Source organism: Alosa sapidissima, chromosome 13, assembly GCF_018492685.1.
Source record: "Alosa sapidissima isolate fAloSap1 chromosome 13, fAloSap1.pri, whole genome shotgun sequence".
Taxonomy (NCBI): Eukaryota; Metazoa; Chordata; class Actinopteri; order Clupeiformes; family Clupeidae; genus Alosa; species Alosa sapidissima.
Genome location: NC_055969.1, coordinates 31,029,535 through 31,040,944, shown reverse-complemented (window position 1 = coordinate 31,040,944; position 11,410 = coordinate 31,029,535). Strand labels below are relative to the sequence as shown.

At 47.1% G+C, this 11,410-nt stretch overlaps 1 protein-coding gene across 1 annotated transcript; it reads right to left on the bottom strand.

Annotated features, from left to right (window-relative positions):
• Window positions 1-318: 318 nt before the first annotated feature.
• lmo4a (LIM domain only 4a) lies at window positions 319-11,327 on the bottom strand. Its single transcript, XM_042059034.1, has 5 exons — window positions 10,968-11,327; window positions 5,630-5,872; window positions 2,698-2,794; window positions 1,872-2,030; window positions 319-1,483 (listed from the first exon to the last, which is right to left on the bottom strand). The coding sequence occupies exons 2-5, from the start codon at window positions 5,863-5,865 to the stop codon at window positions 1,475-1,477; spliced, it is 501 nt and encodes a 166-aa protein (XP_041914968.1). The 5' UTR covers window positions 5,866-5,872; window positions 10,968-11,327; the 3' UTR covers window positions 319-1,474.
• Window positions 11,328-11,410: the final 83 nt, after the last annotated feature.

Genomic DNA, 11,410 nt, shown 5'->3' with positions numbered 1-11,410 from the left:
GCGCACGGCACTGCGGCTGCTGGAGAAAGCTGGCCCTCCCTTTTTAATTAGCCTGGGCTCCAGATTAGGCCACGTCGGAGGGGCCGAGTGAGCGGTCCTGCTAGGCCGGCCTCCCCCCCCCCCGTGTTTTAATTGCTTTCCTTAATGGCTGGGGCTCAAGGGTTTGAATTCCATTCCTGAGGGTAATTGGCCATGCTTTTCAGAGCCAGAATCTGCCCTACCTCTTCAGCGCAAAGGCTATTTGTCACACACTGCTGCTATACACACACACACACACACACACACTGCACTTATCAACTTAATCAAAGCCAAGACTAATTGTCAGATATACTGATATTTTATTACAAATACCACAGGAGAGATGATTATAGTAATTTAATAATAAGTACTTTTTTCCTTTATAGACATTTGATATAGAATGTACTCCTGCCTGTAGAACTGAGCACGCACAATGACAAGTGTTTTGCCATAGAACACAAGGAACAATATTACATAACTATGTACAGTCTCTCTCTCGTCCCAAACCCCCTGCTGCATTTGATCAGTCTGAATCAGTGTGATCTTCAACTTACTTACACGTCAGAAACAAAAAAGCTTCTCTAATGCAAATGAACCTATTTGCACTTAAAGCAAAACTGCACAAGAGGTTGAAATTATGCACTCTTCAAACGATTGAGTTTTTTGGGGACGAGTACCCTCATAAGAACTCTCAACATATAAAAAAGTTTAAACGGCAACATCTAGGTGAAAGGCCAAAACAATCTTGGAATTCAAAATGGCACATGTGCATATTTTGAAAACAACAATCTAGGCATGTAAAATGCTTTTCAACAATTAGGCAGAGCAGAGGACCACCTTCACGGGAACAAACAGGAAACTCTTCCCCTTGCACATCTTCTGAGTCATCTCATCTGCGCTGGGCGAAAAACACCAGCGCCAGCATCAACACATTAACCAAACGGTCATAACTCAGACCACCTCTTACGCCCAAACTCCGCACACCACCACGCTGCAGTCTGTGTGTGTTCCCACGGTTCTCCACTGGGTCGGCTCTCTGGCGAGGCAGAGTCCAGCCCAGACAGCGTAGAGGCCCCGTCACATGGACGCCGCACATTTCCCACGGAGCCTCGGCATTAAACCAGTCACTCTCAGTGTCACCAACTGTCACCGTGGGCCGACATCCACTTCTAAGTCATCACAGTCTGTCTGACGTCAACATCAGTGTTTTCCTCATCGTCTGGAGTCATCAAAGCTTCTGTCGGGTTGAGTCCTTTGAACGCGATGGAGCTGAAGATGGCTTCTGCCATGGAGTCAAGGAGAAGCTGTGGGATTGGGAGTGGCGTTGGAAGAAGCAGCGTAGGAGAAAGAGAGGGAGAGAGAGAGAGAGGAGGAGGAGAGAGAAAGAGAGAGGGATGGAGGGATGAAGAAGAAAGGCTGAGGAAAAGGCACGTGGCACTTTTCTGTTCTGTTTGCCTCAGCACACCTGCATGGAAGAGAATGGTAGATAGACATTGAGTCACAAAAAGAAAATGTTTTAAAGTTCAAATTAAGATACATTTTGAATATAAATGATCAAAACTATTTGGATCCATTTGCATTCTCTAAGGACAATGGTGTATACGATAATTATTAAGAGAATCTTAACAAGGGTGTGACGTAATCTAAAGGTCAAAGACAACAAATGCGGCTCACAAATCCTAATCTAATTTCAATGTTGACGTAGAGTTGTAACCTTATGGGTCAGACATGAAAGTGTGCTAAGAAGTGGTAACACAAAAGGAGGCCCGTCCACTTCTGGACTGCCCTCTCTCTCCCCTCTCTGAGAGGGGCTGCGTTGCAATTCTAGATGGCGTGCTGCACCATCTCCTCACCTTCTGGTCTGGAAGGAGGGTGTTGCTCTGCAGAGGGCCCAGGTGTGAGCTGAGCAGCGCTCCACCTGGCCGATCGTGCTCACAGAAGATGGTGCCGTTGACGTAGTGGAAGCGGTCGCCCGGCACCAGGCGGTTCCTGCAGGTGGCACAGGTGAAGCACTGTGGGCCAGAAAGAAAGAGAGATGGAAAATAGAGTGGAAGGGAGGGATGATAAGGAAATGATAGACAGATAGTGAAAGAGAGAGAGAGATACTGTAATGACACACAGGAAGAGGAACACCCTGGCTTCCTCGTGGCCAATTTCCTCCTGATCTTTTGATCCCTTGTCGGTAATGAATGCATTTAAATGAGGCCTGTGATGAGGACTAAATAATCCTCTCCAGCGCTCTCTCGTCTGCTCACTTCCTTGTGTTGACAAAGCTGGGTATACAGAAATCTATGATAATTGAGGATTAACGAAGGCGATCCTCTGCGTGCTAAAATTAGACCATTAGTCTGCCTATGGTGTCCGATAATTGATCATCACCCAGATATTCTGTAGAGCAAATAAGCCTTGTATGATTAGCGATTATCTGCCTATGGTGTCAGATAATTGATCATCACCATATATTCTGTTGGGCAAATAAGTCTTGTATGATTAACGATTATCTATTCATGGTGTCGAAAGAAGTATAGAAACCCCCTGCCTGTAGCCAAAATAATATGTACCAAGGAGACTGGTCCTTTATCTTAACTCTGACTTCATCCTATACTCGGGTGTTTTTCCTCATAATGCACGTGGACTACTAGGGATGGATGTGTTTGCCATCTTGTAGCTGCCCCTCACCTTGAGGTGGTACACGTTCCCTTGTGCCCTCATGACCATCTCGCTGGCAGGTATGGACTGGCCGCATGCACTGCATGCCCCGCTGTGACCGAAGAGCCTGGGGATGGCAGAGAAGGCACACGTCAGATAATGTGGCTGTCTCGACGCTAATGCAATTTCACCACAGATCTGTCACCGTGACATCTGGCAGCCATTGATTAGGACACAATGTCAACCAATTTTAACAATGAGAACACAACAAGCTCAAATTATTATACTGGCAACTACAAAATAAAATACTAAAATCCACAATCAGCACATATCTCCTTGTTTACTTTGGCAACGTCTGACATTTTGAGATGGATGCACGAAGAAACAAAGAATAAACAACCAAACAATTAAGACAACAAAGTTATGTTAAAGTTATGTGTCCCCAATCAAGGTTAAAGGGGTGTGTGTGTGTGCGTGTGTGTGTGTGCGTGGGGGGGGGGGGGGCAGGTTGCTTAGTATGGTGGCTGGATGCTCATCAGCGCACAAGGTTACTGCTGGGCCTCCTGTGCCGAGCTCTGCAGTCCCCCAGCCCTTAGGGTGCTGCTGATAACATAATGTGAGGTGGCAGAGTAATTGGTGGCGGTGGAGGGGGGCGAGGGGGTGTGCGGCAGGGCTGGAGGGGGTTACTGGGAACCTCTGATCCAGTCTGGGCTCTCCTAATTAGGGGCTCTTGACGAGCCCACTGCCAGGGTGTCGTTAAAGGCAATTTTGGGAGAATGCTAAAATGAGTTCAAGCCCCCTCTTTGATGACCCAAAAAACATCTACACCCTCCTTTACATACACACGCTCTCTCTCTCTCTATCCCTCTCCCACATACATATGTACACAGTCCCACATTCTGTCGGAACACCTGGTGTACTAACAGTTAACCCCACCGCAGATATGTTTCAATGGAGGGCCGCTTCCTCTCTGGTTGCAAAGGCTTTATTGTGACACCCACCAGACTGGTTTGGCTGCTACCTCCTCCTTGCCTTATTCTCTTCCTCTCTCTTTCTTTCTCTTTCTTTCCCTCCCTCCTTCCTTCCTCCCCCCATTCTCTCTCCCCTATCACTATCCCGGCTCTGACTGCACACAGTAATGAATTTTTGATCTTAATCCAAACAGTAATTTAATAAGAGACGCCAGAGAGGAACCCTGTTCTCCCTAATTAATGTGCTCTCCTTTTATCAGACTTCAGGCTCTGTGATGCGCCATGTGGCTATGAAGCTTTGCCCTTTTGATTAACTATGTTTTATATACACACACATATACATACGTGTTTGTGTATACTATAAAGTGCACATACAGTATGTAATTGCAAGGTGTACACACCAAAAGACACACACACACACACACACACACACACACACACACACACACACACACACACACACACACACACACACACACTTATACATATAACCCTATGATGTTTACGGATGCAAAGTATGTTGATGTTTTCTTTTCTAATTACATAGTAAAGATAACCTTATGTGCCAAGAACTTTTCCTGTTTAAGTAGAAATGACTCCTAATCCCTTCTTTCAATTAAACCTGATCTGTTGGGCTCTATTTTTAGTGATAATTAAAACAGATCTAACTTGTGTGCTGCCATGTCTACTGAATATGGCCTTGGGAAACGCTCTCTCTACATGGGCTAACCTGCAGCCAGAAAGGGCTGAAGCGGGGGATCTTTGCTGCGGCACTCACATTCTGATGGGTGCGGCAGCGGCTTTAGTAACAACACAATCCTGCTTAAACATGAAGATCAAATTTGAGCTGAATTAGTTGAATTTACATGAACCAGATTTTCCAGACAGTGGCCACACCTGTTTAGACTTTTTATGTCATTTAAGTGATGGTTTTAAAAACATATATGTAACCTAAGTCTTCGGCTAAATGTCAGTACCATCAATTGCCATCAATCAAAGGTCTATTAATTTTGTTTTAAAGAGAAACAAAAAAACTAATTTAGGTTCTAATGTTTCCTGCTATAATTTCAATAATACTCCTGTGGAAGCGTTTCACTAGTCCAGTGTGTTAGGTCATGTCTGTTGTAGCGAGCTCTTTGTTTATTTCCCGTCATGTTTATGTCTTCATTTCTTGTTTATTATGACTGGGAGACCTACAAAGGGCCCCGTGTTCCGTGGTTATTGCCAGGGCTCGGAGTGCTCGCCGCACTCTTGAGTTGCGTGATTTCCAGACCCTTTCGGAGATGGACTCTCCTGTTTGCTCTGGACGGGTGACTGAGCCCCTGGCACTGCCGGCGCATGCACAGGCACAATCCTGGCCTGTGTGAGTGTGCCAGCCTCTCAGACACACCCGCTGCCAGGGCCAGACTTGGCATGGGTGACCAGAGCGGAACCAGCACTCTATGGACGCCAACGCACACACAAACACACACACACACACACACACACACACACACAGCCTCCAGCAGATCTCTATGATTAGAGCCGCAGGTCTCTGATCTGCAGTGGTCTGATCTATTTCTTGCACCCTCAGATGCTAGAGGAAATGTGCGAAGCAGCATGTGTGTGTGTGTGTGTGTGTGTGTGTGTGTGCGTGCGCGTTTGGTGAGGAATCAATCACAGCAATAGCAGATGATGCTGAGTAAAAATCAGGCCTTTTCTGAATTCTAATTCAATTAATCAGATCAACATTGACAGCTACCATGTCAATCATTTTCCGTCTTACTATGTAATTGGTAGACAGTTACCAATAAGGGGTAACTACACTGTGCTAAAATTGTTCCCTAAAATCAACCCAATACAAAGTGGTCCATTTGTGATCCACAAACACATTTTAACCACAAGCATTTGGAGATCAGTCCTGAATTGTCTGCATCAGTCGTAACTGACATCCCTTCGCCCCCACCCCATCCCTGCCACTCTGGCCCCATCTCTCCCCCTGGCCCGTGTACCTGATGTAATCATTCCGGCAGAGGATCATGCCTCCTTTGCTGTAGCAGGTGGTGCCGATTTCCCCCAGCTGGGCCTGGCAGCAGGAGCACTTGAGGCAGCGCGTGTGCCAGTAGCGCTCCATGGAGAAGAGCAGGAAGCGGTCGGCGATGCGGCCGCCGCAGCCCGCACACGAGCGCTGCGCTGAGCCACCCCCGGTCACGGACACGGACGAGGACTCCACCCGGCTGTTCACCATCGCAGACCTGAAGAGGGCGGGGGATGAAGAGGAGGGGAGAGGGGGAAGAGAGAGAGAGAGAGAGAGAGAGAGAGAGAGAGAGAGATGAAAAGCAGCACGAGTGACATGACATGACCAGAACATGGCAGGAAACACTGCTAGCCTGTCAACCCAGAGAGAAGGACGGTGCAACGCAATTCAGCTCTGCGACTTGGCAGCGGGTTCAACCCAGAGCCTCGCGTGTCCTAATAAGAGCCACACAGATGTCCTCCGCACCCTCTTCTGATGTGATTTTCTGAGGGCTGGACGGCTTAGCCCAGCCTCAGCTGTGACCCCCCCCCCCTCCTACCCCCGCGCTCTCATCTCTGATTAACGCGACCGATCGAGGCATCAGCGCAGGACACGTCCAGCCCAGTTTGGCCTGCGAGTCGCCTTGGTAAATACATCCGACCGACAGGAAATGGGTCCCTGTTTCCTCCCTGTGAGTCCTGGCACGGCACACCACCCAGAGAGCCTGGATGAGCCCAGAAGGAAAGAGACGGCTCTTAAATGAGACGAGGGATATATAAAAGGAAGCCTGTTTTTTGGGCCTCCACCAGAAAACAAAATGTGTGCCCTCGGGCGGCCCCGGCCATCTTTGAGGTCTCGGCCCTTTGACGACTGCGGCGGTCGGACAACAACAGGCCACCTCATCCCGCTGTGCTGCGGCTGGGGTGGGTCAGGTCAGCGGGAGGTTAGGGATAGTTTAGAAAGTGGTTGATTCTTGTGGGGAGATGTGGGGTGGTTAGGGGGAGGTTTCAAGGGAAGTCTTATGCAAGTCAACCCGTCCCCAAAGTATGGCTTAATACATTTACCCTGAACGTTCACAGATGTTTCAGAATGATAGCCATTTTGATAGTCATTTAAATGCAATTCCTTAATCCAGACAGAGGGCCATATATTTAGTCAAGTGAAGAGATAAAGTACTAAAACAAAACCACCAAGATCTTGCAGGAATCAGCAACTTACATGATTGACACTAAATTCCATATAAGACTCATGCTTTAGGCAATATTATAAGAAACAGATCACCGACGTTGTTCAATAAAAATAAACCTTCCATCCATCATCATATTATCAAGCCATATCCCTGACAATTCCCTCCATTTTTCCAAAGCAGATTTAAATTGATTTCATGCACAGCTGGAGATGATATAGTTTTGGAATTGCCCTAACTCAAAACATAACAGGGCGAAACTCTGCAGCATGGCAGCTCCACGGTCCACCAGGGGTGGGTCGCGGCTCACACAGTAATCGCCAAATAACTCGACAAATAAAAAACAAAGCTGATAGTTCTCAAAATTAACTGAAGCCTTCAGATTGGATCGTCAGTGCGTCCGGTTTGAGCCAAAGCATGTTGTGTCCCTCCGCACAGGTCCACAGGCCCATAACGTAGCCGCTCCCCAGCAGGCGGCCGCGGCATTAAGAGAGCGTGCCCGGCCCCTGCTCGCTCCGTTTCTCTCGGCGGCATGGACACCTGGGTTCAATCATGGCGAGGAGCTGTGTGACAGGGGCCAGGCCTGGAGCCTAGCGAGTCCAGCGAGCCCTACTTCCCCCTGGTTGGGGGTCGCACTCGGGAATGAGAAGACCTGGTCCTCGCAGCCTGAAGAGCCTTCCAGCCCCAGAAATGCACAACTGCTGCTGACAAAGAACACATACACACACACGTGTACACACACACATAAATGCACACACGCAGACATACTGACACACACACACAGAAATATATATACTGTACACACACATTTACACCCACGCAGACATACGATACACATATATGCTAAGATATACACACACGCACGCACACACACACACACATACACATTTTATAGAGGCACACTCTCTCACTCATAGACACACACACACACTTATAAGTACAAGCTTACATACACACACACACACAGACACAATTTTGGTGTTCATTTTGATCTAAGCAAACAGATACCACGGGTTCATCTGTGCACAGAACATCTGTCGCGGTGATTGATGAATACAGTATTTTCCAAATTACAGTCTTTCTCAACGTCGCTCAAAAACCACCAGGCCAAGTCTCCTCCATGGAACTGAACATTCCGAAACCAGGCCAAGCCCATGGAAAAGAAACAGGGAAAGTGAGGCTATGCAGAGAAACCTGAAATAAGACGAAAAAGCAAGGTATTGTGCAGAGGGAGGAGAACTTGGCCTGGCTCGCGTCGGACGTGGACGGCCGATGCTAATCATGCACGTTATCGCACGTTACTTCCTCTCTCTCTCTGTTCTGTCACAGGAGTCGACGTGCAACAGACAGAAGATGCCGGGGGCAGGTCAAAGGTCACCCCTGAGCCGCTCTGATTGGAGGGGTCGAGTGGAGGTCAGCTGAGGTTGCTGCAGTCACAGGAAAGCAGCATGACCAGCTCCTGGTGGGCAGGGGGGTTAGGGGGGCAGCTTCCGAGACCCGAAGATTTCTTCTGTGTGCACTTAAGATACCAGCTGGCAACACGCTTTCCCACGCCCAGGGAAAAAAAATCTCCCACATGGGTCTCGGGCAGCACTGTCCGCAAACGCAAAAATGTGGACATGGCCGGACTGAGTAAAAAACTGGCACGACAACAGTCGCCCTGCCTTGCACAAAGTGCACCAGTCAAGCAACGCTGTAACCTAAGATGAGCTGACGTGATAGCAAGTGGCCGCTAAACGAATGCAATAACAACTGCCTAATGTGGGACAGACCTTGAATGTGGAGAATAGCCATCCATCAACACTGAGTAATAACATAACCATAACCCTTGGAGCGGACTCCCTCCACACGCAGTTTGTTTTCTATGATACGAGCCAGATTTCTCTGGCTGTTAAGTGCTTGTGCGAAACTTACTCACTTACCTCCAAACATCAGCACCTCCACCCCTCTAACTGCTGGGGAAATGTAACAATTTCTGTTTCACAAGGAAAGGATGACAGGAAGGGAGGAATGTCATATTTCAGCTCGCCTTTGGAGCGCAAGCTGAGGCTCACTGAAAACAATGTGGCGCAGAACTGGAACAGCAAACTCTTTGACATGTTTCGAGTGACAACACAACCACTTTGAAGCCTGTGAAGAGAAGTGCGCCTGGAATTTTGGCATCTTACTGGTCTAACCAGCTTAATAGCCTTCAGATCGGCAGTTACAATGTCATTACCAATGAAAAGGTGGTGTTAGTGAGCAATGGGTGGGGGTGGGTTGCAATACTCCTGCATTTCCAGTATTGTGCAACAACCCAGGCTCTATGGGCATACTTACTTACTCCAGTGGTGGAGCAAATGGCAGCCTTTACACTCAAGGCAGGCAAATACACATAACCAGGCTCTGCAGCCTGCCCTGTGCACCGTGGAAGTGTCAAACAGCAACACCTCTCTCTTAACACTGCGCTGCACTTTCACTTCACACCTGCGACGCAATGAACGCCACGCTCAAGGAGACGCCAAATTACTTCACTCACGCTAATCTCATAAAAATGCAAATCCCACTTTTTAATCATCTTCTTTTTTTTCCTTTTTTTTTTTTGCAGCAGACCTGATAGCGAGAAACAATAGTGCCGAATGGGACCCTGAGGGAATCTCACCCACTTTCTGAGGCATCACAGAAAAAAGGGAGGGAAGAACAATGACATTATCCACTGCACAACTTAGGTAAGCTTATCCCCATTTCAAAGCAGTCTGGCCACCACCTTTATAAAAAGGATCGTGAGAGCCAAACTCCCTCTTATCACTTTCTAACAGCCTTTCTTTGCATGACTTCATGCTTTTTTGAATTGCTGCAATTTTGTTGTGCCCAAACCCCATTAAAACAAGTGTAGAGTTCAGCTTTCACAAGAATGTGTTGCAAAATGCAAGACGCCTGTGTGTGTATGAGGGAGAGAGAGGCAGGCGCATGCAGTTGCATTTGCAAGTCAAGGAGCAGTTGGATAACACTCTCTACATGACTTCAAAAAAGCAGGGCCTCCTCCTTTGACATGAAAACATGTGAAGTCCGGTTTGGGATGATTAGGGGTTGGTGCACATTGGTTGGTGCACATTTCAAAACAATTACATCCAGAACAATAGGCAAAGAGGATGAGGGGTGGTGGTGGCTTGGTTCCACTCTGCTAACAGGCTGATTGATGAAATAAAGACCAAAACCAGAAGCTAATGAGGAGAAACACAACACCACAAGCCTGTCCACAAACAGACTGATTGATTGGGCACGGTGTCAGGTTGGTGGTGCTAATGATGGTTTAACCCTAAGGTACAAATCACATTTCATCAAAGTTTACTCCTAAATGAAGGGTCTTGTGTGGTCACAGCTGATTTAGTGTTAACAATGTTAGAGGAATACATTGCCTTATTAGCTGCATGATTCAGTGCAAGCATGTAAGATTTACAGAAGGCAGCTGAGAGCTAGGGAAGTCTTCTCACATTATTTAAGTACAAGAAGGCTACTTTTCAAGTGCAACTTCCACCAAATCCATAGACAAAAGTTCTAGAGACTTGGCTAATAATGTGTCAAAATCTGAGGACCCATGTCCCCTATTTTGAATAAACAAATAACCCTAAGCGCAGAAGCCAGTGGAAGTAGTTCGTAATTAAAATAAATAAGCATGACTGCACCGTTAACAGCCACTATAAATAGTAGCAACGCCAGTGAGCAATGACCAAACCCGGTTGGCACCAAGGCAGATTAGCAATATATCCTTCTCTTTTAATAATGCGCTCAGGGGCCATAACTACACGCATCGCAGTTTCATTAAAACGGGTCTCCTTTTAATTAACACTCCGGCGTACAACTCCCTATTGTGTAGATTCTTCCCTGCAGCAGAGAAGCGATAAGCAAAACGAACTTTCCTCCTTTAAACGGCGAAGTGAAAAGAGAGTTTAATTTATACTGAATATTAAAAAGCCCAGGGATTCCGATAACTAACAAGGTGTGGAAGTTAGAGGATGTGGACCTGCCGTTACATGCCGCGTGTTGAAACGTTGTCCCGGTAGGCTATTACTATATCAGGTTTGCTCAGGTTTAGTAATTTGCAATCAAGGTTGACATTTGATTGTCAGGAAATAAGCATTAATGCAGTGTGCTCTGTGGCACTCACCTTGGAGGGAGTTTCTTCTCTGAAGTTACTGATGTGTGGGAAGGACGGCTGAACGCGCGCGCACGTGTATGAAGGATCCCTTCTTGTAAACTGCCTTTCCTCTAGCCAAAAAAAGCACACAACTTTTAAAAGTTCTTCAATAATCCCACAGTGAAAGGGCGATATCGGCTACCGCAATTAGAGTGACTTTTCTCTCTCTGTAAATAAGGACAATTCCGACATCTTTTTCCGCCAAGACTGTAATGCGACCAGTTTTAATGAACACAGTAAAGACACTACTACTACTACTGATCGATATACTTAATCTATATTATGCCTATCGTAGTATCACTGTTGGTGGTCTTCTCGCCGCAAACGCAGACTGTCTGATGATCCTTCCTTCCAGAGAACATGATTTAAGTCACTCCTCTCGTGACGTCGGAGAGGTGCTGCCCCCCCAGCCA